The sequence below is a fragment of the Narcine bancroftii genome, chromosome 7 (genome assembly GCF_036971445.1).
Source record: "Narcine bancroftii isolate sNarBan1 chromosome 7, sNarBan1.hap1, whole genome shotgun sequence".
Taxonomy (NCBI): Eukaryota; Metazoa; Chordata; class Chondrichthyes; order Torpediniformes; family Narcinidae; genus Narcine; species Narcine bancroftii.
In genome coordinates this window covers 206802776-206829625 of record NC_091475.1, presented here as the reverse complement: position 1 = coordinate 206829625, position 26850 = coordinate 206802776, and the positions used below count along the sequence as shown (strand labels likewise).

General features: G+C 42.2%; 1 protein-coding gene across 9 annotated transcripts in view; it reads right to left on the bottom strand.

Annotated features, from left to right (window-relative positions):
- pak1 (p21 protein (Cdc42/Rac)-activated kinase 1) overlaps positions 1 to 26850 on the bottom strand; it is a 259729-nt gene that overhangs the window by 39872 nt on the left and 193007 nt on the right. For all 9 annotated transcript variants that reach the window (XM_069892082.1, XM_069892081.1, XM_069892080.1 and 6 more), the window contains 4 exons: positions 13812 to 13912; positions 12134 to 12281; positions 10082 to 10119; positions 5801 to 5914 (listed from right to left, as the gene is read on the bottom strand). In XM_069892082.1, coding sequence (XP_069748183.1) covers positions 5801 to 5914; positions 10082 to 10119; positions 12134 to 12281; positions 13812 to 13912 — 401 coding nt within the window. The remainder of the gene's footprint in view (positions 1 to 5800; positions 5915 to 10081; positions 10120 to 12133; positions 12282 to 13811; positions 13913 to 26850) is intronic.

Genomic DNA, 26850 nt, shown 5'->3' with positions numbered 1-26850 from the left:
ATGGATTTTTACAACCATGCAATAGTTTGTCAGATTATTTACATTCCACAACTACCATGGAGAGATTTGAACCACCGCTTGTTAACACCGACCTTTGATTTACAAATCCTGTAACTTAAACGCTGCTCTACCAGAATACCCAAAAGCAAAACTATTGACAGAAAGATTGCTCTTGCAATGGGTTATCAAAAATGTATGGTAAATTTTGTCAATTGGTCTGATAACATCAGGAAGACCACACATTTCATTTCTGTTGGTGTATGCCATCTCAGGTGATGGGTCAGTACGAGTTGAGGAACAAAATTTTACTCAGAGATGGTGGGGCCTGCAATTCACTACCTGAAAGGTGGAAGGAGGAAAGGTGGTGGCAACGCTTGTACTGCATCAGCGACCAGGGTTTGAATCCAGCGCTGGCTGTAAGAAATGTGTACATTCTCCCTGTGTCTGCGTGGGTGTGATGGAATATTTGGAAATGTTTTTGGGAGATAAATTGGTAAATATAGAGAAGATTACATACATATACACACTTTAAAACAGATCTTATTTGAAATACTGAAGAATTCATATTCAGTTACTTTACAGAAACTATGGAGAATGCTATGCACATTTCACAAGTAGCTGCTAATTGAAATGATGTCATGAAATGAATGGACTATTGTGTTGGAAGAACAACCAGAGCCAGGTTGTCTGTTTTGGACCTTTTTGCAAGGCTTTTGACCTCTCTGCAAAGTGCTTATTCAGAGGTCATTGAGAGGTTATTGTTTACCTAAAACAACAGATGGACCAAAAGATGAACTCCTGTTGCTTGCTGGAGAAGGTGGGGGGGGGGGGGTGGTTTGCAAGTGAGAGAGAGGACATGCTGTTGGAGAGAGAGAGAGAGAGAGAAGGAGGGAGGGACAGACGGGAGTCTTTGAACTGAAACAGAAGCTCCAGAGCGGCAGATGGCTGGAAGTGCTATCTGTCTGATGTTTCTCTGGAATAAGATTCCTGAGCGGTAAACATTTACCTTTCAAGCACCAAAGCCTGGTGAACTTTATACATGTTAAACTCTGTGCACAGTATCAGAATTGCCTGCAACCAGAGAACTTGGAAGAAGAAGTGAGATTGGACTGTGAACCAAAGAACTTTTCTTAAATTTACACACACATTACATACATGTGGGCTTAGAATTAGAAGGGGGTTAAGTTAGGTTAGTTAATAGTGATAAGTTAAAGTGTGATTCCGTTTTCATGTTTAAAGATAATTAAAAACAACTTTTGTTTAAGTAACTACTTGTTGTGGTGAATATCTATTGCTGCTGGGTTTGGGGTCCTTTGGGCTCATAACAGTGGGTTTTCTCCAGGCACTCTGGTTTCCTCCCATTGTTCAAAGAAAAAAGTACGGGGGTTGTAATTGGGGCAGCACAGGCTTATGTGCCAAAAGGGCCTGTTATCAAGCTTAAATTTAATGGCCTCACTACATTTAAAAAGAACCTGCACAAAATCCATATACAATTAGTTGTAGAGAGATACAGCACAGAAACAGCCTCTTCTGTCTGACCTTCAAACAATCATTTACACTAATTCTGTTTTAATCCCATTTGTTTTTGTTTTTAACTTTACTTGCATTCTCATCACCTCCCACTCACTTAAACTCACGCGATTTACCGTGGGATGTGGGAGGAAACCGGAGTCCAGGAGGAACCTTCCTGGGCTGCGTGCAGACTCCACGCAGATGCACCCAAGGTCAGGGTAGAACTCTGCTAGTCACCCCACCATGGAACCAGAGTTCGATCCTGATCTCTGGTGCCACCTGTAAGCACTTTGCACACTCTTCTTGTGACTGCGTGAATTTCCCTCCGTCTGCTCCAGTTTCTTCCCAAAGAAGTATAGGTCGGTAGGCAAATTGTTTCTGGTGTGTAGGTGAACAATGGAGTTGACTGGAATACAGGGAGAATACAAAGAGATTTGTGTAAAGGATGCTTGGTGGTGAGTGTGGACGGAGTGGGCCAAAGCATCTGTTCTTCTGCTGCACAACTCACTGTGATGAATTTCTCCTCACTTTAACTCTAACCTCTGCGCTGGTGTGGACCCAAGACCAGTGTGCTGAGGTGCTGCTTTCCCCCGCAGGACCCTACCACTCAGTCCTACTGTTGATGGTTCTGTACAGGTTTTAAATGGCCTGTTAAAGGAGCCAATGGTCTGGGCCCAAGATGGCAGCACTTGTGTTTGGCAGCAGGCTCAAGGGGTTGCAGATTCTGGGGGTCCAGGACTGGGGAGAAACCCCCCCACCGACCCTGTTGAGGAGAAGCCTAGGACCCAAAGGACAGTGACCTCTGTGGCTGACCAGCGAGGGGCTCTGCGGCTACCAAGGCTGTGGGCTGCTGGCAACTTGTGGTCGAATGACTTGCATCAGGCCGCGGGTTGCTGGAGACTGGCTCATGAGAACCAGGTATCGGAACTGGGATTCGAGGAGGTGCTGAGAGTAAGAATGGCTACTGAATGGCTCCGGGTGCTGAAAGCTTCCTGATCGTATCAGAGGATTGGATCTAGGCTTGGGTTGCCGAAGGTTTGAACTGACCTGAAGTCTTGTGCAGCTGTGAAGGCTGTGGGAGCACTGGAGGCAAATCCTCGGACATTCAATATCTCTGAAGGGACTCTTGCTTTGCTCCATTTCTCTAGCTGTAAGGGACGCCAGGCAATGCTAATGGCAAGTCTTTCTCTGCCTTATGGCAGACTAAAGGCAATTTCGTTTAATATTACATATCTGTTTTATTACATGATAATAAATAGTATCTGAGTATCTGATCTGAAAACTCTGAGGGGATAAGAAGGCCATACAGTGATGCAGCTGCCACATAACTCCAGTGAGTCAGGTTGGATCCTGAACCCCAGTGCAGAGCAAGGTTTCAGAGTTCCACTGAACAGACACAGGGTCTTTGGCCCGCCAAGTCTTGCCCTCCTTTTTGTCTAGCCACATGAATCCCATTTGCTCACATTTAGTCTGCATCTTCACTGCCTTGTCTAATTAAATGTCTCTTAAATGTAGTGATTGCCACAGCTGCTACCATCTCCTCTGGCAGGAAAACTGTTGCTTTCACCTTAAATCTATTCCTCTTTTGTTTTTAGTACCCCTACATGGAGCATACATGTTCTGCAGTATGTCTCTCACAATATTGTACACCTCCATCACCTTTGCTCCTGAGAAAACAAACTCATCTCTGAAGTCCTCCAAACCAGGCATCCTCCTGGTCAATTGGGTGGGCAAGTTGGTCAGCATGGGCCCGTTGCCATGCTTTAACACTATGACAACATCTCCAGTAAAAGCACAAAATTGCTGGAAAAACTCAGCAGGTCTTGCAGCATCCACAGGAGGGAAAGATATATAACCAATGTTTCAGCCTGAGCCCTTATCTTGATGAAGTGCTTAGGCTCAAAACGCTTATATATCTTTGCCTCCTATGGGCACTGTAAGACCCATTGTTTCTCCAGCAATTTTGTATTTACTACAATCACAGCTCCTGCAAACTTTGGTGTTTCACTCCAATGACTAGGGCTCCAATCTCTCTCCAGCATAATCACACCCTCCCTCTTCTGCGGTGACCAGAACAGCATATAATATCCCAAGTGTGGTCTACCAGTGTTTTGTAAATTGTAACTTGACCTCCCAATCTTTTGTACCCTGAACTGTGCAGGCAAGCATTCCGTATGCCTCCTTCACCACTCCATCGACCTCTGTTGCCACTTGTAGGGAACTATGGATTTGAGCCAAAGGTCCTTCTGTTCATCAGTACTCACAGTGGAGTACTATTTACCATACATTTCCTACCCCTATTTGACTTCCCAAAATGGATCACCTGGCTCTGTCAGGATTAATGCCAGCTCTCCATCTAACCTTCCATCTCATCTACATCCTGCTTTGGGCTTTCGACCAGCCTTTCCCAATCTTTATTGCTTCTATGGACCCCCCCCCCCCCACCGCCCCCCCGCCTTAGGACTCTGCTTAAAGTTTATGAGCCCCCTTTCCTATGAAGCAGTGTGATAGCCCAGATCTATCACCAATGTACATAGTGTATATAGTTACTGTATCTAGACTGTGCTTACAGCGATTGGCTGAGAGCTAAGCCACGCCTACTGTCTGGGCCTTAAAGGGTTGTGTCCCTAGCCAGGTCGGATCATTCCGGACTGGTCGGCCACCTGTGAAGAGCTCCTGTCTTTTGCTAATAAAAGCCTTGGTTTGGATCAACAAGTCTTTGGTTCTTTCAATGAGCTCTACAATTTTATTAGCAAATTTATTATTATACATATGGCGAATAAAATCTTGTTGCCTCACAGGTTACAAGAGCAGACAGATCCAACTGAGGCCCTGGCTGCGGCACAGTTTATACAGGGCGCAGTTGGCCTGGACTAGGAAGCACAGCCAGGGAGGGAGGCAGTGTGTAAAACGCGCAAGGACAGCACAGGTTCAGCCATGTTCCACGGACAGGGTGGGGGTGAGGGATAAGGGGGGAGAGAGAGAGGGGGTAAAGATATCTCCCTCACCATTAGTGTTTCCATGACGCCCCCCACCACAGATTCCTCATGGGGGGCAGCTCCACACGGGACGGGTCGTCCACGGGGAGCGAAGGTCCTCCTTTTCGGCCCCCGGCCGATCAGCGGCATGCCGCCCCTGGACGAGGGGCATCTTCACCTGCCTCCAACTCGCCGGTTGGCGAGTTGTCGTCGTGAAGCAGCTGCAGGGGACAGCGCTCTCTCCTATGTACTGCAACAAATGCCAACCCCACGAAAGAATGTTCCTTTTCCCGAGAAAATCCGAATCAGGAACCACTGTACCGGCATGGCTCACCGTCCCTGGCCCCGTCCTTTTGCGACGGCACGTCCGGCACTCAAAGAATGACCCCTTGGTCGACCGAGTGACTCTACTCCACGCGAACCCACATTACGCCTACGTTGAGTTCCCAGACGGGCAGGAGGTCACTGTTTCAGTGCGGGACCTAGCTCAGGACGCGGTAGACCCAGCAAACCCCCCAACCCAACCTTCCCCAACTCGTTATTCCCCAGGCCCCGTGCCACAACAGAAGGACCAACAGCACCCCAACGACCCGGGCCACCCTGCCAACAACACGACTGGGGAATTGAGCGACGGAGCAGTCGCACCCGACGAGCCCACTGGCAACACCACTCCAGCGACCCCAATCCCGGCACCACGGTGGTCACGCCGGATGGTCAGACCCCATGACTGCTACAGTCCTTGACCTACCCCTTCCTTTCATTCTCTCCCTCGTTTTTTGTTTTTTTTTCCAGGGTCAGTTCTCCAAGAAGGGGTGAATGTGATAGTACAGATCTATCACCAATGTACATAGTGTATATAGTTACTGTATCTAGACTGTGCTTACAGCGATTGGCTGAGAGCTAAGCAATGCCTACTGTCTGGGCCTTAAAGGGTTGTGTCCCTAGCCAGGTCGGATCATTCTGGACTGGTCGGCCACCTGTGAAGAGCTCCTGTCTTTTGCTAACAAAAGCCTTGGTTTGGATCAACAAGTCTTTGGTTCTTTCGACGAGCTCTACAAGCAGTCATTTTTTTTAATCCTACCGACAGCACAAAAACACAAGTTGAAAAGAAAACAAGGCACTAGGGTCCCCAGGGGAACCGTGGGGCCCATCGAGGATCGCTGCTTTAGACAACCTTCCTCACTGTCGACGACACCACCAACTTTCATGTCATCTGCAAGCCTACCAAATCAATTCGAACTTTGCTCGCATTCACTTCAGGGCACTTATTTTGGCTATGTTTACCGTAAACAGAAAGATACTACACTGACCGACTTGGTGTGTTCTGGCCGTGGCGCAATCACGGGCGGAGGAACGCCTTCATCTTCGTCATCATCCTCTGAGACTGGCGGCACAGCCGGGGTCTCGGACACATTCTTGGTGCTCTGCAGGGGACAAGAGGATGAAAAGTACCATTAGTTAAAAAGGATGCAGCTCAGGCCATCACACTAAACAACTGCCAATTCATCGATGGATGGAGTTCAATCCAGATAAGTGTGAAGTGATGCACTTTGGAAGTTCAAACTTGAAGGCAGAGTATATAGCTCATGGCAGGATTTTAATTAAGTGGAAGAACAGAGGAATCTTTGGGCCCAAATCCATAGATCTCTCACAGGTTGATAGGATACTTAAGAAGGCTTCTGGTATGCTGGACTGATTGTCATTAGTCAGGGGAGTTCAAGAGTAGAGAGGTAATGTTCCAGCGTTATAAACCTCTGGCCAGACCACACATGGAATATTGTGTCCAGTTCTGGTTGCCTCATTACAGGTCGGATGTGGAAGCTCCAGAGAGGTGCAGAGGAGATTTACCAGCATATTGTCTGGATAGGAGAACGTAGCTTATGAGCGAAGGTTAACAAAGCTAGGGCTTTTCTTATTACAGTGAAGAAGGATGAGAGGTGCCTTACAAGGTCTATACGATTATGAGAGGCAAACACAGGATGGACAGCCAACACATTTTCCCCAGGGCAAAAGCAGCAAATACCAGAGGACATCTGTACAGGAAGAGAGGAAGAAAGTTTAGGGGAGGGTTAGGGGTAAGTCACATTTCCCCCCCCCCCCCCCACCCAATGCCCCCACCATCCACAGAGAGTAATGGGTGCCTGGAATTCATTGCTGGGATGGTGGTGGAGGCTGGTGCAATGGGGATATTGGAAAGACTCTTTAACAGGCACATCAATTTAAGAAAAATAGAGGGTTATGGGTATGAGGTTAAAAATAATTGCTGAGTAGCAATCCATAGATCAGCACAACGTCGTGGGCAGAAGGGCCTGTACTGTGCTGTAATGTTTTATGTTCTAAATCAGCCATTCTTAACAAGGGCCCTAGAGCACCCCTCGGTCTACAGCACAGTTAAGTAAAAACCTTGTTTTCTTTTCACCTCATGAAACAATTTTTTTTATATAGTCAGTAGGAGAAAGGTACAGAAGAAACCAAAACTTGACTGCTTCACAGGGAAGGGGGCCCATAAACTTTGAGCAAAGTCCTAGGCGGCCCATAGCCGAAAAATGGTCAAGAATGGCTGTTCTAAATATTGGAATGATTAACCTTATTCTGTGTTATAAAATTCTAATCACTCCAGTGGCTCTTTTCACGCACAAACCCAGGACAGCATTTTCTCTTGAATTTAAATTAAATTTAGACATATAGTACGGTCACAGGCCATTCTGGCCCACGAGCCCGTGCTGCTCAATTACACCCAATTAAACTACAACCCCTGTACATTTTTGAAGGGTGGGAGGAAACCACAGCACCCAGAAGAAACTTTATAGGTCAGCAGAGAACGTACAAACTCCTTACAGACAGTGCCTGATTCGTCCCTGGGTCATAGGCACTTTAATATCATTGTTGCTAACCACAGTGCGGTTAATAATTACAACTCATTAAAACTCAAGCTAATTCCAGACTGAAATCCGCAACAGGAAATTTGGGGCCAGTAAAAGAACCATCATGCAATTATTGGGCAGCAAGCAGAATAATCGAGGAGAGGGGAGAAGATGGAGGGTCGAAAGTTGGATTACAAGATTATTTAAATTGGCATAAAATTCAAAAATGCTTGACAAACTCAGCATCTGCAGGAAGAGAAACAAGTATCTCATTAGTGAGGGCATCAAGGGATATGGGGAAAAGGCCAGAAATTGGAACTAGTGTAGATTTACGGAACAGACTCGATGGGCCTAGTGGCCTGCTTCGGTTCCTTTGTCTTGTGATCTTGTGAAACTGTTTACGCTTCAAGTCAAAGACCTTTCATCGGAATTTTAAAGATCTCTTTAACCCAAATGTTAGATTTTCCTCTTTCTGTCATTCCTGTTTTTATTTCAGATTTCCATCGTCTGCAGAATTTTTTGATTTGCCTGTAGACTGGCAAATTTGAACTCATTGTTCACAGTGCAGTGAGAAAGCTTGTTTGGTGAGCTGTGCACCTAGAGAATTAAGAGAATTAAATGAAGCATGTGATTGGAATCTGGAATGTGCTGCTTACAGAAGCTTTGAGAGGGAAATGGATAAAAGAAAAATGGTGACAAAGTCCACGTAGAAAGGGGCAGTAGGTAAAAACAGTGAATTGCTTTTAGTGAGAGCTGGCACAAATGTGATGGGCGGCAAGGCCTCCTGTGCTGTAAATATTTTGTGATTATATGAGAACAGGAACCGCCTTCTTTCAGCACATCTCTAGACTAATTGATGCTCAACGATGAGCTCTCATTGTATTAATATGACATTAAGGACCCTCAGCTCTCAGGCCATGCCCTTTTCTCACTGCTACCATCAGGAAGGAGGTACAGGAGCCCAAAGACACACACTCAATTTAAAAAAATGTTTCTTCCTCTCCGTACATCATAATTGTTTTTGCACTAGTTATTTTTTAAATCTTGTATATACATAATTCAGGTACACGATCCTTTATCCAGGCATCTAAAATTAGGAAAGCTCCAAAATCCGGCAAGTGGCGACCGGCGGTTAGGGAAGGCAGCCGAGGGAGACTGCGGGCGGCCGAGGGACTGGTGGCCGGGGGAGGCAGCTGGGCGGCCGAGAGACTGGCGGTCGGGGGAGGCAGTCGGGCGACTGAGGGACCGGCGGTCGGGGGAGACTTCCAGGTGGCTGAGGGACCGGCGGTCGGGGGAGACGGCCGAGGGTCCGGTGGTTGGGGGAGACGGCCGAGGGACCGTGATTGGGGGAGGCGGCTGGGCGACTGGAAGGGGGTGGGGGTGGATACGGCAGCACAATTCGAGTGGACTTTCCGAAAACCGGAAAAATCCGAAATTCGGAACACACTGCCCCCAAGGGTTCCAGATAAAGGATCATGTACCTGTATGATTTATTGTAATTATGCATAATACTGCTGCCGCAACACAACAAATTTCATGAGATGTTCGTGACAATAAATCCAATTCTCATTCTATTTGCATGGTGGAAGAAGTGCGATCATTCTGCATCTAGTCATTACTACGATGTCAATGAACCCGACTGGACAAAAGTTCCAACTCTATGATGTCAAATTTTAGGAAGTTTTCAATGTTTGCGAGGGTACCCACATTTCTGAATCTCTTCCCGTCTGGAATGGACTGCAACCATTTTGAGGACACCGAGGCTTGTGAAGTTTAAAGAGAGTATAAAAGTCATTAGGGAGTCAGGGTAGGAGTGTCCAAAATAAGGAATTTCATTAAAGTTCCCAGACTGTTTTTATCCCAGCATGAAATTATAGAACATTGGGGCAGGGATGGTTAGCGTAGCAGTAAGTGCAACGCTGTAACATTAAGTTCCCAGACTCTTTTTATCCCAGCATGAAATTATAGAACATTGGGGCAGGGATGGCTAGCATAGCAGTAAGTGTAACGCTGTTACAGTGCCAGCCACCTGGGATCTAATCTGGCGCTGTCTGTAAGGAGTTTGTACATTCTTCAGTGTCTGTGTGGGTTTCCTCTGGGTGCTCTCATCCTTCAAAACGTACTGGGATTGGAAGTCAATTCAATGTATTTTGCGGCTCAGGTTTGAGGGCAGAAAGGGCCTGTTACCGTGCTGCACTCCTAAATTTTGAGGAAAAATTAAAGAACTTAAATTTAGAACAGGCTCCTCAGCATAGCTGGGGTGGGGGTACAGCCCCAAGCACATTTTTCAAAACTGTCACCACCTCCACCTCCCTCACCCATGGTCCAAAGCCACTGCCACTCCTCCCCGCTCTGGTTTGCCGCTGCCAAAAAAAATCAGTGTGGCCCGACCTTCAACCACTGACTCACCATCTGGTATGTGCCTTTTTATTTGCTCGCTCCCCCTAACTTTAAAACCTCGCTACGCCCCTGCCACAATATTGTGCTGACCTATACAAACCTATTTAACAATCTGAACCTTCCCTACCTCACACCCATAACCCTCTATTTTTCTTGCATCATGTGTCTGTATAGGGTTTAAGTTCAAGATTACCAACCAGAAAAGGCACACAATAAATATTTGATGAGCTGCTCAAGAAACCACACAATCGACATTACATGTCAATGACTGCAAGTATTTTTGTTTGCAAGCAGTCTCAACGACAGGCATGTGAAAACAAAACTCACCAGTGCATTTGCTGGGGCATAACAATCAACTGTCTTATCTGCAGAAAATAAAGGCAAACATTATGTTGCAGGTGAACAATGAGAAATACAAATATTCAAAGCATCCTGGTAATGCTAATAAAAACAAAAATTGATGGAATGATCTGACAGCTTGTGTAGCATCCGTGGAGGAGGGAAACAGAGTTGACTTGTCAAACTGAACTGACCTGTTTTTCTTTTGGATTTCCAACACCTCTCTTTAAATAATAATACCCAGATACATGGGATACTATAATTGATCCCCTTGCTTATTCAAATCTCAAAGCATCGAGAAGTTGAATCATAAGGAACGCAAGAAATAATGTCATCTGGGCCCACTGAGCCTGTTCTGCCCTTCAAGAAGATCCTGACTGATCTGGCTCAGCCCCACCAACCCACCTGTTCCCCGCAAGCCTTAATCAATTTATGTGTGACTGAAAAATATTTAATGAAGCTGCTTCCTTGGGCAGAGAATTCCACCGCTTCACTACTGTTCCTCCTCATCTCAGCCTTAAAGATTTTGAGTAAAACACAAATGCCTGCAGACACTGTGATTGAACCAAAAAACGCAAAGCTGGAGAAACTTGTAAAACACGACTGAGCACCTTTGCTCTGTCCGCACCAGTGATAGGGGATTCCCAGTGGCCAACCCTTTCAGTCCAGCGTCCCACTCTTCACATGTCTGTTAATGGCCTCGTGCACTACCCCACCAAGTCCACCCATAAATTGGAGGAACATCACCTGATTTTTCAGTCTGGGCCCTCTGCAGCCAGGCGCATTAACATAGACTTCTCCAGTTTCTGCTAACCTTCTGTCCCCCCCCCCCCCCCCTTTCCCTCGGCTCTCCACCCGCTTCCTTCTTCATTCGCAGGGCCATCCCTCCTCCCCCAGTTTGCAACTGTGCCTGTCCTTCCTTATCCACCTATTAATTCCTCCCTGTGGGACTGTGATCCTCCCCCTCTCCACCATTTTGTCTGGGTGCCTGCCGACATTTTGCTCATATCTTGATGAAGGACTCAAGCCTGAAACACTGGTTATGTACCTTTATCTTTGCTAATATACACATCTGACCTGCTGAGTTTCTCCAGTAATGTGTTTATACTTAAAACTATTGAGGCCATGTCCCCTTGTTCCACTCTTCTTTCCGAGGAAACAACCCCTCTGCTTCCATCATTAATTTTCCTTTCCCAACTTTGTACGTAACTAGAAGATTTCACCCATTCTTCTAAAGTCGAACAAGTTCTATATCATAACCTTGGTAGATGAAGGCATGGCTGCCCAAAAAAAGAGGCAAAGATAACACTGGGATGTGCAAACGGTCAAAACTGGATTGACGAAGGAGTGGTGGAGGTTACGGAGATAGGGAGCATTAGGAGGTGTCTGAGAGAATAGAGCGATAGATCGCGAGATCTTCATATGCGCCTAACACGTAATTATCAAAAGATAATATCAAGATTCCATTTATTGTCACGTACAAAAAAAAACGCAGGACTCCCCCCCCCCCCCTTTGCTTGCCCTGGCAAGGCACACAAAGAGGCGCTGCTAGTCCAGTGGCCCCGATCAATACAAAACTAGAAGCAAAAGAGAGTCCCTTCAGAGACGACGATTGTCTGGGGATCCCGCCGCCTCCTGTGGCCCTGTATCTTCTGTAGCTGCACGTCCTCCTCGTCAGTCCAGCAGTTATTAATGGCTATAAACAGCAGTAATTAATCTCATCTCCACTCAACCCTTGCTTTCACCCGAACAGAAAAATCCCTTTTGTTCCATCCATCACCTCCCCTCCACCACTTTCTCTGTTACCGAGTCTAATTTCACCTTTCTCCTTTCTGATGGAAGCTCCCAGATTGGAAATGCTAACTGTTTCACTTTCCACAGACGCTGCCTCGCCTGCTGTTTTAATCCAGAATTTTCTGCTTTTATTTCTTATCTCCAGCAGCTGCTGTTTTTTTCCCCAAATCTAGAAGATGAAGAGGAGGATAATTGTGTAGAGCATACCAATAGAAAAATAAAAGGAGTGAACAAACCTCCTCTTACCTGTGAAGCTCATGTATTTTTGACTGTTTGATGTTTCTTTTGAGTCATAGAATTTCAAAACATCCAGCACTGCCTGTGGATTCTTTTTCTGCTCCAGTTTTGTGATATTTGAGGTCTGTAGTAACCGTGCCCATTGCTCTGGCATCCCCTGGGGTTTGGTGGGGAGGAGAAGGAAAGAGAAACAAATTTGATGCAAAATGATCCTGAAACAAGGCAAAAAGAAGATGTGATTTGATTTGAACACTGCCACAGATACCAAGGGCCAAGTGGGCTTTTTTTAAAATGTAGATATACAGCACAGTAACAAGGGCCTTTTGGCCCATGAGTCCATGCCACCCAATTACACGCAATTGACCTACAACCCCCCAGTATGGTTTGAACGGGGGACATGGAGAGACTGTACCAACGCTTTACAGACAGTGCGGGATTTGAACTCCCATCGCTGCCGCTCTAACAGCGTTGCACCGACCGCTGCGCTAACCATGCCGCCTGCTTCTTGTGTTCATTCACATTAACGCGGAGCAACTTTATTTTTAACAGTCAAGCTCAATTCTGCACAGGTTACAGACCAAGGACTTGGAGATGGGATTAATTCAGAAGAAAGCTGAATGGTGACCTGACAGAAATCTATCAAATTAAGAATTGATAGGCAAGGGTAGAATGACAAAAAAAAATGGCCTCATTACATAACTTTCATTTGTTTGTAGTTGTAAGCAAATGGACAGAAAATGGTGAATCATATATTCAGTTGGGAATTTGGGAACAACTTTGATACTCAAAGAGTCATGAGAATGTCAAATTTGCTATCATAAGTAGTTGGCTGAATGCCAAAGAGACTTGAGAGGAGACTACATGCAGCAAGATGGGAAGAGGTTCCTGTGGAACGCTTAAGGCATCACGGGCACCATCTTCACTCCATCAAGGACATATACAAGAGGCGGTGTCTTAAGGAAGCTGCCTCTGTCCTCAAGGACCCCATCACCCAGGCCATGCCCTCTTCACTCTGCTACCATTGGGAAAAAGGTACAAGAGCCTGAAGACGAACACTCAGCGGCACAAGGACAGCTTCTTTCTCTCTGCCATCAGATCTCTGAATGAACAATGAACCACAGACACTGCCTCACTTTGACTTTTTCTTGCACTATTTAAAAAAAAAATTTGTAAGGTGGTTTATTTAAATGTTTACACTGTGATGCTACTGCAAAGGAACAATTTTATGACGTGCAAAATAGTTTCCACTTTAAGAAGATAAATCAGAACACCTTTTTACTAATTTGCAGGGCATCGGGGTTGGTGGCTCGACCAACATTTATTACCTGTCGCTATTGCTCTTGAACTGAGAGAGTGGCTTGCTTGGCCACTTCAGAGACTAATTGTCATCTTGGAGTCTAGGGTCAAGTACAGACTCAGTCCGTTAAGGGCAGCAATATCCTTTCCTGAAGGCTATTAATGAACAAGTGAGTCTGTGACAATACACTGGAGTTTTATCCCAAATGTATTTATTTATATGAATGTCTGTTCCCTTGCTACCATAGTGGGGGCGATTGCGCTCCTGTTTTCACGTCAGTATCCCCGTCCTTTGGTGAGTAGATGAACAACTTCATCACTAAAGCCAGTGAACCCAACAAGAATACAATTTCTCCAATATCCCTCCAGCATAAAGTGCAAGATCACTCACAGTGAACTCTCCAGTGACAGCATCAAACCCAACATGTATTGTGTGCTCAAAATCAGACGGCAGCGAAATTTCTGGCCGTTCTCTTTCTTTTTTTCTGTTGGCTGCAGGTAAAGAAATAATCAAATCAATTCTGCACTAAATTTTACAGGTCACAGCATTTGAAATAACAACAATGCAAAAGTTTTTAAAAAAACATCAATCAAGTTGCAATGAGTGAGAAGAGGCCAAGGGGGAGAGATTTTTGTGAGAGATTAGACTTCCACCGCAGATCAATTAGATATTTTATTAAAAGCCAAAATTTTTAAAGTTAAAAATATAAAAGTCAAAAATCAAAATAAAAACAAATTAAATTAAATTTAAAATAAATTAGATATCAACTGAATAAGTGTGAATGCTCACTGTGTTCAAACTCTCTTGAAGTATACTCACTCATTATGCCTTCTCCTGTGAAGTTTTTAGTATTTTTCTCTGACTGACATATTCTTACCACCATTAACAATATAAACTTAATGTCATAAATTCTTTCACATATATTTGGATTTAAGAGCAAGGCTTACTATTGGAGAACTTTGATGTTCCAGAAGTCAATAATGCTCTCCCTCGCCTATTGCTACTGGGAAAGAGAGAGTGCAATGGAAGCAGGTGAATCCCCGAAGGCTTAGCAGCTGTGAAAAAGGTCAGTATGCAGATGTGGCCTTTCACTGCAGTTAAATTGATTGGGTGGCCTAAACCACTGAGCATTCTGCTCCACCACAATAAGACTATACTCTTGTAAACCAGACTGAAGGATGAATACAAAAGAGAAAGGTTAAAAAGGAGAATAAGGGGGAAATCATTCGCTGCTGCACTGCTGTCCTTGTAACTGGCTCCTCTTACTCTAGGTGCAATTATATTTTTGACTCCAGACAATCCCTCAGGTGGACACAGGTGATCGAAAATATCACATCTGGGATTTGTATCTGTGATGATGAAAAATTCTACGCATTTTTGCTGACTACTCCTTGCCTGTATCACGAAAAAATTTCAGTAATCAGTATCTTGTGAAAAACAGCCACTGTGATAAAGCAAGTGCCAGAACTGGCTCATTTCAATCAGATAATTTAATTTCATTTAAAAGGAGAGAGGGAGAGAGAACAGGGGGGGCTGGGGGGAGGGGGAAGAGAGAGAGAGAAGTGTGGAGAGAAAGAGAGAAGGGGAGAGAGGGGGTGGAGAGAAGGGAGAGAGAAAAAGAGGGGGCGAGAGTGGGGACGAGCAAGGGGGGAGCGGAAGGGAATTTATAGGAAGAGAGCAGATGCAAAAAGTGTGAGGAAATAAAAATAATCTGTGCACCTGGTAAGCATGCAGTGCAAACCCCGGGAGCAAGTCAAATGGGTCTGAATGCCAGCGTGACATGTTGGAGTGACTGGTGTGAAGAAGAACAAGATGAAAATGAAGACGAAACTGATTTGTAAGCATCATTGCTCAAATGATTCTATATACCTGTGGTTATCCATAGATCATTATAATCTCAAGAGAGTAGCTATTCTGTGCATAGAAAGACCCCACACATCACAAGAAGGTGGTTTAACAGTTAATCTGCTTCAAAAGTCTTGATCGAGAGGCTCACTTGATTCTGGGAGAACTTTCAGTTACGTTTAAGTGGTAATACACGATCTTCAACGGCCAAATGAACTGACTAGGAGACAAGGCATCTGAGACTTAGAAACTCTGGCTGCGAATACTCATCGTGTCGAACTCCGAGCTTGACTTCTGAAATGTGGGGCAAGTCTTCACGCACAGAAAGTAGTTCAATGAAATATTTTTCTCCCTCCAATTCCAAGAAGTCCGTGTGACGCTGAGAGTGGGTGAAAAATTTACGTAGGTGCATGCAATGTAGGTGCGCTTTAAAGCTCAGCATGTTGGTTTGCGATGTACTGAATCACCCCCTCCACAGAAACAAAACAGAAATACAAAAAATTTTTTCAGTAGATGACATCTGCTCATCAAAGATGGAGTTTGGCACCAAATGTGACCCGATGCAACCCTTGCTCAACTCCCATCACATTCTGCTACTTTATAAGCACCTCCGAATCCCCCTACAGTGAAGCCCGTCCAGCATCGCCCATGTCTCTGATATTATAATTTGATTAAATTAAAAGACATTTTCAAAGAAAATATTAGAAATTGTTTAAAAATATAGTTAAAGAAATATAAACAATCCATCAATGTGACTCTCCTTTCAACTGAAGTTGACGATCTGAAGGGGCGTGTTCATGATGAGGATCTGAGCATGTGTGTTTTGAAAGTATTAAAAAGACAGCCTGAAAGCTCAAAAACCAGAATTTTATCATCAAAAATGGACAAAATTAGTGCTAAACAACCAAGGCAACAAAAAAAAGTGAAGAAACAACAGCTCAGCCAGGAATATTGAGTGAAAGCCCGATGAGGAGCAGTTCAGGAGGAGCCTTGGAACTGGCTGAACCTACCTGGGGGATGCGGGGGAAATCAGCCCAAGATATAGCCACCATCCTGAACAAGATAGAAATTTAGAGCACTCGTTTCACATGTGTTGAATCAGCAATGAGAGACATTGGAAAAGATATCAAAAATTAAAGAAATAGTGGAAGATTTAATGGAACGAATGATTCTAGTAGAGGGTGAGCTGGACAAAGCAAAAGACAGGCTAAAAGCTCTAGAATCAAAAGCAAAAACATGGTACACAGAGAGAAAAAGATTGATGAACATGATCGATCATATGGAAAATTTCAGCAAACATAAGAATCATTGGACAGAGAAGGAGTCGAGCGGAAAGACCTGGTGAGCTTCTTTGAGACATGGATCCCACAAATGCTGGGACAAAATAAGTTAATTGCAAAGCTGCAAATTGAAAAGGGTCACTGGACCCTTGGTCCCAGAAGAACCGGTGAACAGTGACCATGACCAGTCCTGATAAGACTTTTAAGTTACTGGGAGAGGGATGCGATCTTGGGAGCAGCATACAAAGATTCAAAAAATAACAATGGCCCATTACTGGTGGATAATGAAAAACTAATGTTTTTTCAGGGCTAAAAGCCCAGCCTTGGACAAACAAAGAAAGGAATTTGACGAAGAGACAAATGCGACCTAAAAACTTTAAATATTCAATGATATTGAAGGTGGTTGTCTCAGAAGGTAATAGATGAATTTTTCAAGAGCAAAGAAGAACGGAAGAATTTTTAAGAAAGTGATGAAAAGATTAAAGGTGCTAGATGAGAAGACTGAAAAGACTATTTTAAAATGGGACTAAATGAAAGACATATCTTTTATAAAATTTATATTTAGTAGTACTGAACTGTCTTGTTTTTACTGTTAAAAGAAAAAAAATTGTAATTTACATGGAGATCTCTGGAAAGAAAGGAAACTAGTGAACAAAATCTGATTTAAGAGGGAAAATGGCGCCAGGAGAGGAGTGGTTTAAAAAGATGGCGCTAAAGGGAGGGATTCTTCTTCAGAAGATTCCGCGGGCTTTATCTGTGGGCTTCTGGGTTCTATTGTTAACGTCGCCTTCAGAGCTAGGGATGTATGTGGAAAATGTATATGCTTCTTAAAAGGGAAATGTCTCTTAAAAGGGAAATGTTACATTATTTTTTTTAAATGGGAAAGATTTTATTGTCACACAATATTTGTTTGAAAAATGATAGATAAAACACTCAAGTTTATTAGCCTGGATCATAATGGGATAAACGGGGGGTGAAAAGGAAAAGGGTCTTGGCATACCCAAAGAAATTAAAAGTGGTGTAGCAACTGTATCACAATGCAAAATGAAGAATGAGAAAATGATAAGATGTAGGTAGTCAAGTCGAAGTTCAGTAAAAGTTGCTTATTCAAACAGTCACCTGCAGCTTTTGAAACCCCATGCATTACAAATTACATAATCGCATTGTGATGTTATGATGTCACTCGGAACCTCCTGAGCCGGTTCAATTAAGCCTCTGGTGAGCTACAGCGGATATAGTCTTTTTGTAGGAAACATGTTTTACCAAATTGGAACATATAAATTAAAAAGAGGATGGGTAGGACAAATAATATCATCTTCCTTTGGTTCAAAGGCAAGAGGGGTAGCAATTCTAATTAATAAAAGTACACCAGTGTTATTAAAAGACACTTTGATTGATTAAGATTGAATGTATGTAATGGCAATTTGTAAAATTTATGGAAGAAGCATGGATATTTATGCTCCAAATGATGACGATGAAGCTTTATGAAGGATATCTTTTTAAAAACAGCAGAGAGAAGATAAAATGTACTGGTTGGAGGAGATTTTAATTTTTGATTGGACCCAATGCTAGATAAATCGGCAAGAACAGTAATGAGGGCGAAAGCAGCAAAAACCACAATTACATTTATGAAGGATCTAAGTCTTACCGATATATGGAGGCAATTAAATCCCAGAGAGAGAGAGAGAGAGAGAGAGAGAGAGAGAGAGAGAGAGAGAGAGAGAGAGAGAGAGAGAGAGAGAGAATATTCTTTTTACTCAAGGGTACACAATTCACATACAAGGACTGACTTATTTTTTAATATCTGCCCAGTTAAAAAGTAGAGTAATAAGAACAGAATACCTAGTGAGGCTTCTATCAGACCACTCACCACTAACATTAACTATTGCAGTAATGGTAAAGCAAGAAAATGTATACAGATGGAACCTTAATACACACTACTTAAAAGAACAGACTTCTGCGGATTTATAAAGAGACAGAACTCTTTCATGAAATAGAACGGCCATCTACGAGCAATAGCTTTTTGATATGGGACATGCTCAAAGCATATTTGATGGGACAAATTATTTCCTATACAAAGAATCTTAAGAGAGAATATTTGGCAGAAGTAAATAGCGTGGAGAAAGATATTATAAAATTAGAAAAAATAATCAAAGAACAGGACTACAATAAGAATACAGATTAATGGAGAATTTTTTTTAAAAACCAAAGATATAATATAATTAAACGTATAGGACAGAAAAAGCTACAGTACAACTCCAATTATCCAAAATGGTCGGGACCGGGCCTATTTCGGATAAACATTTTTTTTTTTCGGAGAACAGGTCATTTTTTTTAAAAACAGCCCAGTAGCAACAGCATATCACTCGTAACAGTGTTTATATAACTTCAAACAACAAAGGAAGGTTTTTTAAGCATTAAAATAAAGTTTAATTCTCACCAAAAAAAATGCCGGCCACCGCTGATCATTGGCACTTCCCTACTAAGGAAGCCCAAGGGTCCCACTGTTGCTCGGGGGGCCTGAGACTCACTGCGCTGCTGCTGGCGCCAGGAGATCAAGGTCCGCTGTCAGTTCAGCTCCGAAAATGTTTTTCAATAAATGCGGATTTTGGAGAAACCGATTTTGGATAATCGGAGTTGTACAGTATATTAAAAACTAAACAACAATACTATGAGTTAGATGAACTGGCACACAAAAGTTTTATCTTGGCAGATTAAAGCAGAGGAGTCATCAGGAATGATAAATGCTATAAAAACAGAAACAGACACTCCAGCATATAAACAAAAGGAAATCAACGACATTTTAGACAATATTACATAAAATTACCCAAATCAGAATTACTAGGAGATAAGAATGAAATGGGAGAATTTTTGTCAAATGTTGAACTTCCAGAACTAGAAGAAAGAGAAAAGATAGAATTGGACACCCCCTTTACAAGAGAAGAAATTGAAAAAGCCCTGGATGCCCTACAGGTTGATAAATCACCAGGGGAGGATGGATTCCCACCTGAGTTTTACAGACAATTTAAATAACTATTAATGCCCCTGTTAATGGATGTTCTGGAGCAAACATAGAAACACAGACCCTCATGGAATAATTCTCAACCATGATTTTACCAAAAAAATAACAGGGACCCATTAAAAACTTCGTAATATAGACCAATATCCTTGTTAAATGCTGATTACTAGCCAAAGGGTTGTCTCGTAGGTTCAGACAATACATGCCAAAACTGATATATATGGACCAAGTAGGATTTGTTAAAGGAAGACATTCCTCAAATAGTCTTGGAAGATTATTTAATACACATGGCAAAATATGAACAGAATCCAAATATTACAGTCTCCCTGGATACGGAAAATGCAGTCGACCATTTGGAATGGCCCTTTGTATTTAAAATGCTGGAAACAGATGGCTTAGGCAGAGCATTTATAAACTGGAATAAAAACTTTATACCATAAACTGCAAGCTAAAATTATAACCAATAATAGGTGTCAGCTGTGTTTGGGTAGACAGGGATAGCCTTTGTCCCCATCGCTTTTTATTTTACCGAATGAACTTCTGGCAGAGATAATAAGAAGGGAACTGGATATAAAGAGCTTCAAAGTTGGACAAGAACATAAAATTAGTTTATTTGCTGACAATGTGCTACTATACCTATCAGACCTGGCGAAATCTTTGGAAAAATTACAAGAAACACTAGAAAAATATGGAAGAATATCAGGCCACATAATAAATATGGATAAAAGTGAAATAATGCCATTAAATTTTGAATATGAAAGATACCAAAAAGGAAGTAAATTTAAATAGAAGACTGATAAAATAAAATATCTTGGAATAACAATTGACATTAACCTGCAAAATCTTTACAAACTAAATTATGTTCCTCATCTTGGGAAGATAGAAAGAGACCTACAGAAATGGAGAGACTTAACAAATACTTTGGTGGGAAGGGTTAACTGCATCAAAATGAAAGTGATGCCAAGACTGCAATACTTTTTTCAATTGTTGCTTATTCTGTTACCTAGAAACTTTTTAAAGCTATTAAACAACCATATGAGACAGTTCCTATGGAATAATAAAGTACCAAGAATTGCTTTGGAAAAATTGGCATGGGACTATGGGCTGGGAGGACTTAGATTTCCAGATTTCAAAAAATATTACCTCGCTGCACACGCTAGATTTCTCACAGCCTTATTCACTGAAGACAACCCCCCCATCTTGGGTTCAAATGGGAATGAACTTAATGAAGGAGGGGGAAGCAAAAGATTTTATCTATAAATGGAGTGTCAAATCATAGAAATAAAGACAGATAATCCCATACTAAAACATATGATTAGATCATGGCAGGAAATTAATGAATGTATAGGAAAAAAAAAGTAGGGATATTAATAAAAGCTCCACTATGTAAAAATGTGTTATTGCCTGTGAACATAGGTCCTTCAAACAATTAAAATACAAATACGGAGGGGCCAATGTGACCTTCTTCTGTTTTTTCCAGCTTAGATTGTTCTTAAGAGGAAGATGGGGACTACGTTGACCCCACCTGAAATTAGTTTTTTTAATATATTTTACAGCATATATAATGTCAAAAATTAAGATAATAATAGTTACATAATTAAAAAAATAACAAATACATGTTGAAAATCTATTTCTAAAAAACTAAAATCGAAAAACTTAAAAAAACTACAAACTATAAAAAAACCTAGTAACTCACCCTCCCCCCCTCAAATTAATCTAATCCCAAAACAAATATATAAAATATTAATTGCAAAACAATTACAAATAATTAAATCGGATTGCATCAGTTGACATTCAAAGACCTTAAAAACATCAAGATAATTCTATTTTTAGGGAAAGCTTCACTGATCAAGAAAAAAAATTATAAATTCATAATTTAAATTTCATTATATTTGCATACGGACCCTAAATTTGCAAAAATAAAAAAAATTTATCCCTTAAATTATACATAATTTTTTCTAATGGAACACAACTTTGAATGTCAGCATGCCATCTATCTAATGTTAATGAAACATCAGATTTCCATGTTACAGTGATACATTTCCTTGCTATTACTAATGTGACAAACTAATGTTTGATTTGTATATAGATATGTTTTTGGGAGATAAATATGGGCAGGTTTTTTTGTGCAGGTCACATACAAACACTTTAATAAAACAGATCTTATTTAAAATACTGGAGCACTCCTCAAGCTAGACATGTTGGGGCCAACAGTCTTTGCAATAGCTTTGGAGAATGCCCAAGACTCTTCACTAATGGATTATTGTTCACAAACTGTCTGGAGTGGAACTTGCTGTTCTAGGAGGGGCATGTGGTTTGGTAAGCAGAGGAAGTCAAAAAGGTTTTCTCTTCTCAGAGAGAGAGAGAGAGAGAGAGAGAGAGAGAGAGAGAGAGAGAGAGAGTGACAGAGTGAATGAGAGAGAGAGAGAGAGAGAGAGAGAGAGAGAGAGAGAGAGAGAGAGAGAGAGATCAGTTCTGCAGTGTTACAGTCCAGCAGCAGCAGCTGGTTTTCTGCAGTGGCTTATAGAACCTTCTTTGAAACCCCATTTTGAGGACGAGTTATGAGTCCTTAGTTCAGCCTGGTCATAGCCCTGTGGTTCATACAAGAGGAGAGGACTGGCTGCCTAATGTTTCACTTGAAATAAGGCAAACAAAAAGGAACTCTGTGGTGACCTGAAAGAATGGGGTCATCTGGAAAACCCTGAGGGGGCAAGACACTGAAGTGGCTGATTAAAAAGAAATCAGTTATGGGTATCCAGTGTACAATAAATCTCTCTCTTAAAACCGACAAGAACCTTTCCGAACGGTAACCATTTACCTTTTGAGCACCAAAGCCTGGTGAACTTTATAAATGTTAAATTCTGTGCACAGTCTAAGAATTGCCTGCAACCAGTGAACTTGGAGGAATGAGAAGTGAGATTGGACTGCAAACCAAAGAACTTTCCTGAACTTACACACATATTACATACACCTGCACTTAGAATTAGAAGGGGGTTAAGTTAGGTTAGTTAAGTCAATAGTGATAAGTTAAAGTGTGACTCTGTTTTCATGTTTAAAGATATTAAAAGCAACTTTTGTTTAAGTAACCCTTTGTCTTGATGAATATCTATTGCTGCTGGGTTTTGGGGTCCGCTGTAATAAAAAAAAAGGACTATAAATGCACTATTATATATATTTAAGCGTGGTTTCCCCAAATGTATTCTACATATTTAAAAGATATGCAAGCTCTGATGGTGTGCAGATTCGTATGGATGGAGTGGGAAGGGAGAGAGGGACTATTTTGTTTTTGTTTGTAAGAAAAAGTTTAATATATTGGGATATTGAAAATGTTATTATGTGTATTTTTGAAAAAAAATCAAAATTAAAATATTCAAAAAAAGTTGACAATCTCATTTAAAGGAGTAGGTCTCACAATGATGCCAGCTCCCACTCAGCTCGAGATGTTGTGCTGTGCCCAGGAGAGAGAGTAGGCGGTCAATTGTACCAGCATATCGCCGGAGGAGGGCATGTTCATTTGGCGTTAGCATCTTTATCGGGGTCAGTGGAGCATTTTCTTTCAGCAATGATTTTGTGAAGCACCGCAGGGCATTTCATTTATACAGCAAAATCCCTATTATCTGGAATTCAAGCAACTGGCAACCTCAAGCAACCATCCAAAAAAAATTGCAGAAAATAAAATTGGCGCACCTCGCCACCAGTTCTTCATTCATGCAACACGCAGACTCAAGCAACCGGAACATTTGCTTATCCAGCATACACAAATCCCCGTACTATAAATGATGTTGGAAGATCAAAGTCTACTCTGTTCTCACCTCATATTGTGCCTATTCTCAAGATTTCAATAAAGAATATTGTAAGCAAAACTGACACAATAATCATTCTTAAAAAAAGTAAACCGTCTTGAAACAAGTCCGACTTTCTTACCCTTTCGATTCATGCTTCTGAACTGGTCCTTTTGAAATTCCACTTGCAAACATGATGACTGCCACTAGATGGTGACATTGCATAGAAATATGCCCTATTTAATGGCCATACACATCATGCAATCCATGTTGTACATTCTTTGGCTTGGCTTCGCGGACGAAGATTTATGGAGGGGGTAAAAAGTCCACGTCAGCTGCAGGCTCGTTTGTGGCTGACAAGTCCGATGCGGGACAGGCAGACACGGTTGCAGCGGTTGCAGGGGAAAATTGGTTGGTTGGGGTTGGGTGTTGGGTTTTTCCTCCTTTGCCTTTTGTCAGTGAGGTGGGCTCTGCGGTCTTCTTCAAAGGAGGTTGCTGCCCGCCAAACTGTGAGGCGCCAAGATGCACGGTTTGAGGCGTTATCAGCCCACTGGCAGTGGTCAATGTGGCAGGCACCAAGAGATTTCTTTAGGCAGTCCTTGTACCTTTTCTTTGGTGCACCTCTGTCACGGTGGCCAGTGGAGAGCTCGCCATATAACACGATCTTGGGAAGGCGATGGTCCTCCATTCTGGAGACGTGACCCACCCAGCGCAGCTGGATCTTCAGCAGCGTGGACTCGATGCTGTCGACCTCTGAGTCAAGTGTAGCATGCACCAAAGTAGTGTCAAATTGTTCTCGCCATGAGAAAGGTAGCCTTAAATGCCACAGTGGGGGTAGGCATATCTACACTATGTTCACATAATACACAAGGCACAAATCTAATCTTTAATTATTCCAGTGTTCAAGTACGATTGAGGAATGAGATGACCTGATGAGAGGCTAAACAAAGCAACTCTCCCCATAGAAATCTCTGTAGCTCATGCACTTTCCACCAGAGCTATTGCTAAAAACTGGCATACATGCCTACAGTTTGGATGTTTTTGGAAGGGTTGTCGTTAATAAAATTAAGTTTGATAAAATGCAGAAGATTGGGTCCGGTGCCGCAGTCAGTCTGAATGCAGTTTGCTGTTCTAAGAAGATCATGTGGTTTTACAAGCAGAGAGAGTCAAATGGGTATTTTTTTCTCAGAGTGTGACAGAGAGAGAGAGAGAGACTGCTGGTTTTCTGCAGTGGTTTTTGGAAGTTTGTTTGGAAACCCCATTTTGAAGATGGGTTGTGAGTTCTGAGTTCAGCCTGCTGGGAACCCTTGTGGTCTATACAAGAGGAGATGGCTGGCTGTGTAATGTTTCACTTGAAATAAGGAAACAAAAAGGAACTCTGTGGTGACCTGCAGGAAAGAGGTTATCATCTGGAAAACCCTGATGGGGCAAGTTTTTTTGGCAAGACACTGAAGTGGCTGATTGGAAGGAATTAGTTTGTGTGTGTCCAACAAGCAACAAATCTCTCTCTGAAAACCGACAAGAACCTTCCTGAGTGGTAACCATTTACCTTTCAAGCACCAAAGCCTGGTGAAGATTCATAAATATTAAATTCTGTACACAGTATAAAAATGGCCTAATACCAGTGAAGGAGTGAGAAGTGAGATTGAATCAAAGAACTTTTCTGAACTTACACACACATTACATACACGTGCACTAAGAATTAGAAGGGGGTTAAGCTAAGTTAATAGTAATAAATTAAAGTTTGAATCTGTTTTTATGTTTAAAGAAAATTAAAAGCAACTTTTGTTGAAATAAGCCTTTGTCTTGGTGAATTTCTATTGCTGCTGGATTTTGGAGTCCTCTGGGCCAATCTCACTATGTCTCAATACAAATACAGTTATAGACTCATTAAGCATGGACACAGGTCCTTTGTCCAATTCACCCATATCGATCAAGTTGTCCATTTGCTGGGTTTGGTAAAGTGGTGTGTAAGTCACCAGTGCTTTGGGCCAGAGACATTAGCTTTAATCACACAATGACTGCTGGGGGTGCCGGAATTTAAAATCAAGCAAATAAATAAATATGTCATAGGAATTGGTCTCAATAACAATAACCACAAAACTCCCATTGCCATAAAAGTCCAGCGTCATGGGAAAAAATCCATCATTCTTACCAAGTGTACTTAAGACCCACCAGTCTCTTGGCTGCATCTGCCCTAAATGCTATCAAGTTCAGAGGCTATCAGGGACTGATTACATTTACTTGGCTTACTTTCAACATCCACAATCCATGAGCAAGTTCATTTTTTTAAAGTTACAGATTAATTGACAAAATAAATGGATAGTAGATATTGAAATGAAAATTTATTGTCATATTGAGAAGCATTGATAAGGTGGCCTTTTCCCAGACAGGAATAGCAAACACCAAAGTGAAGGGAGGAAAGTTTGGGGGAGTGATCAGGGTTAGGGTTTTTTTTAATCCACAGACAGTCGAGTGTGCCTGAAATGCCTTGCTGGATGTGGTTATGGAGGCCGAAACATTAGGACATTTTAAGAGATTCCTAGGCAGGCACATAGATGGAAGAAAAATAGAGGGTTATGAGAAAGGAAAGGTTTTGTTTTTCTTAATATAGGAATATATAGGACAGCACCACATCAAGAGGCTGAAGGCCCTGTACTGTGCTGTAATGTTCTATGCTCTATATATATAGAAGTACAATGAACATCTACAATCAAACTCGAGTTTGCTGCATCTTCCCAATGAACAAAACACACAAAGATGGAAACTAGATAACAAGGAAAAAATATATTCTCAACTGAAAATGAGTAATGCAAAGATATGAGAGCCACAGTCTTGTTACAAAGACCAGCAATAAGGCAGCCCAACAGTCTAATCGAGGAATCCAGTAAACAGTTTGTTCAAATGCAGTTTCACATTGAAAATACCATTCAATGATCCTCTGTCGATTTACAAATGATGACATTTCCACTAATTTCATTTCACTGGCTTTGCAGCATTATTGTAATGATCATTTTCACGATGACAGAATTGCTGCAGGTCAGTGACAGCACCTTCGGAATTAGAAAGCCAACATTTGTGTGCAAGAACGCCAGAACCCACGGTGGAATACTGAGGGACAGCTGGACTATCTGACGTACCGTGTGACACAAAGCATCAAGTTAAAGATCAGATTGATTGTCAGAGTACATCCAAAATATCACATACAATCCTGAGATTCTTTTTCCTGCGGGCAAGGCAGAAAGAATTACACTTATTGGTAGTGCAAAAAAAACTGTACGTACTGTACACATGTTAAATAAATGTAAACAAACTGTCTGTGCAATACTGAGAGGGGAAAAAAAATCAATAAAGTGCACAAGTAAGAGTCCTTTAATGAGTCCCTGGTTGAGGAGACTGATGATAGAGGGGTAGCAAAAGCTCCTGAACCTGGTGGTGCGAGTCTTGCGGCACCTAGACCTCTTTCCTGATGGTAGCAGCAAGAACAGTGCTGGGTGATGTGG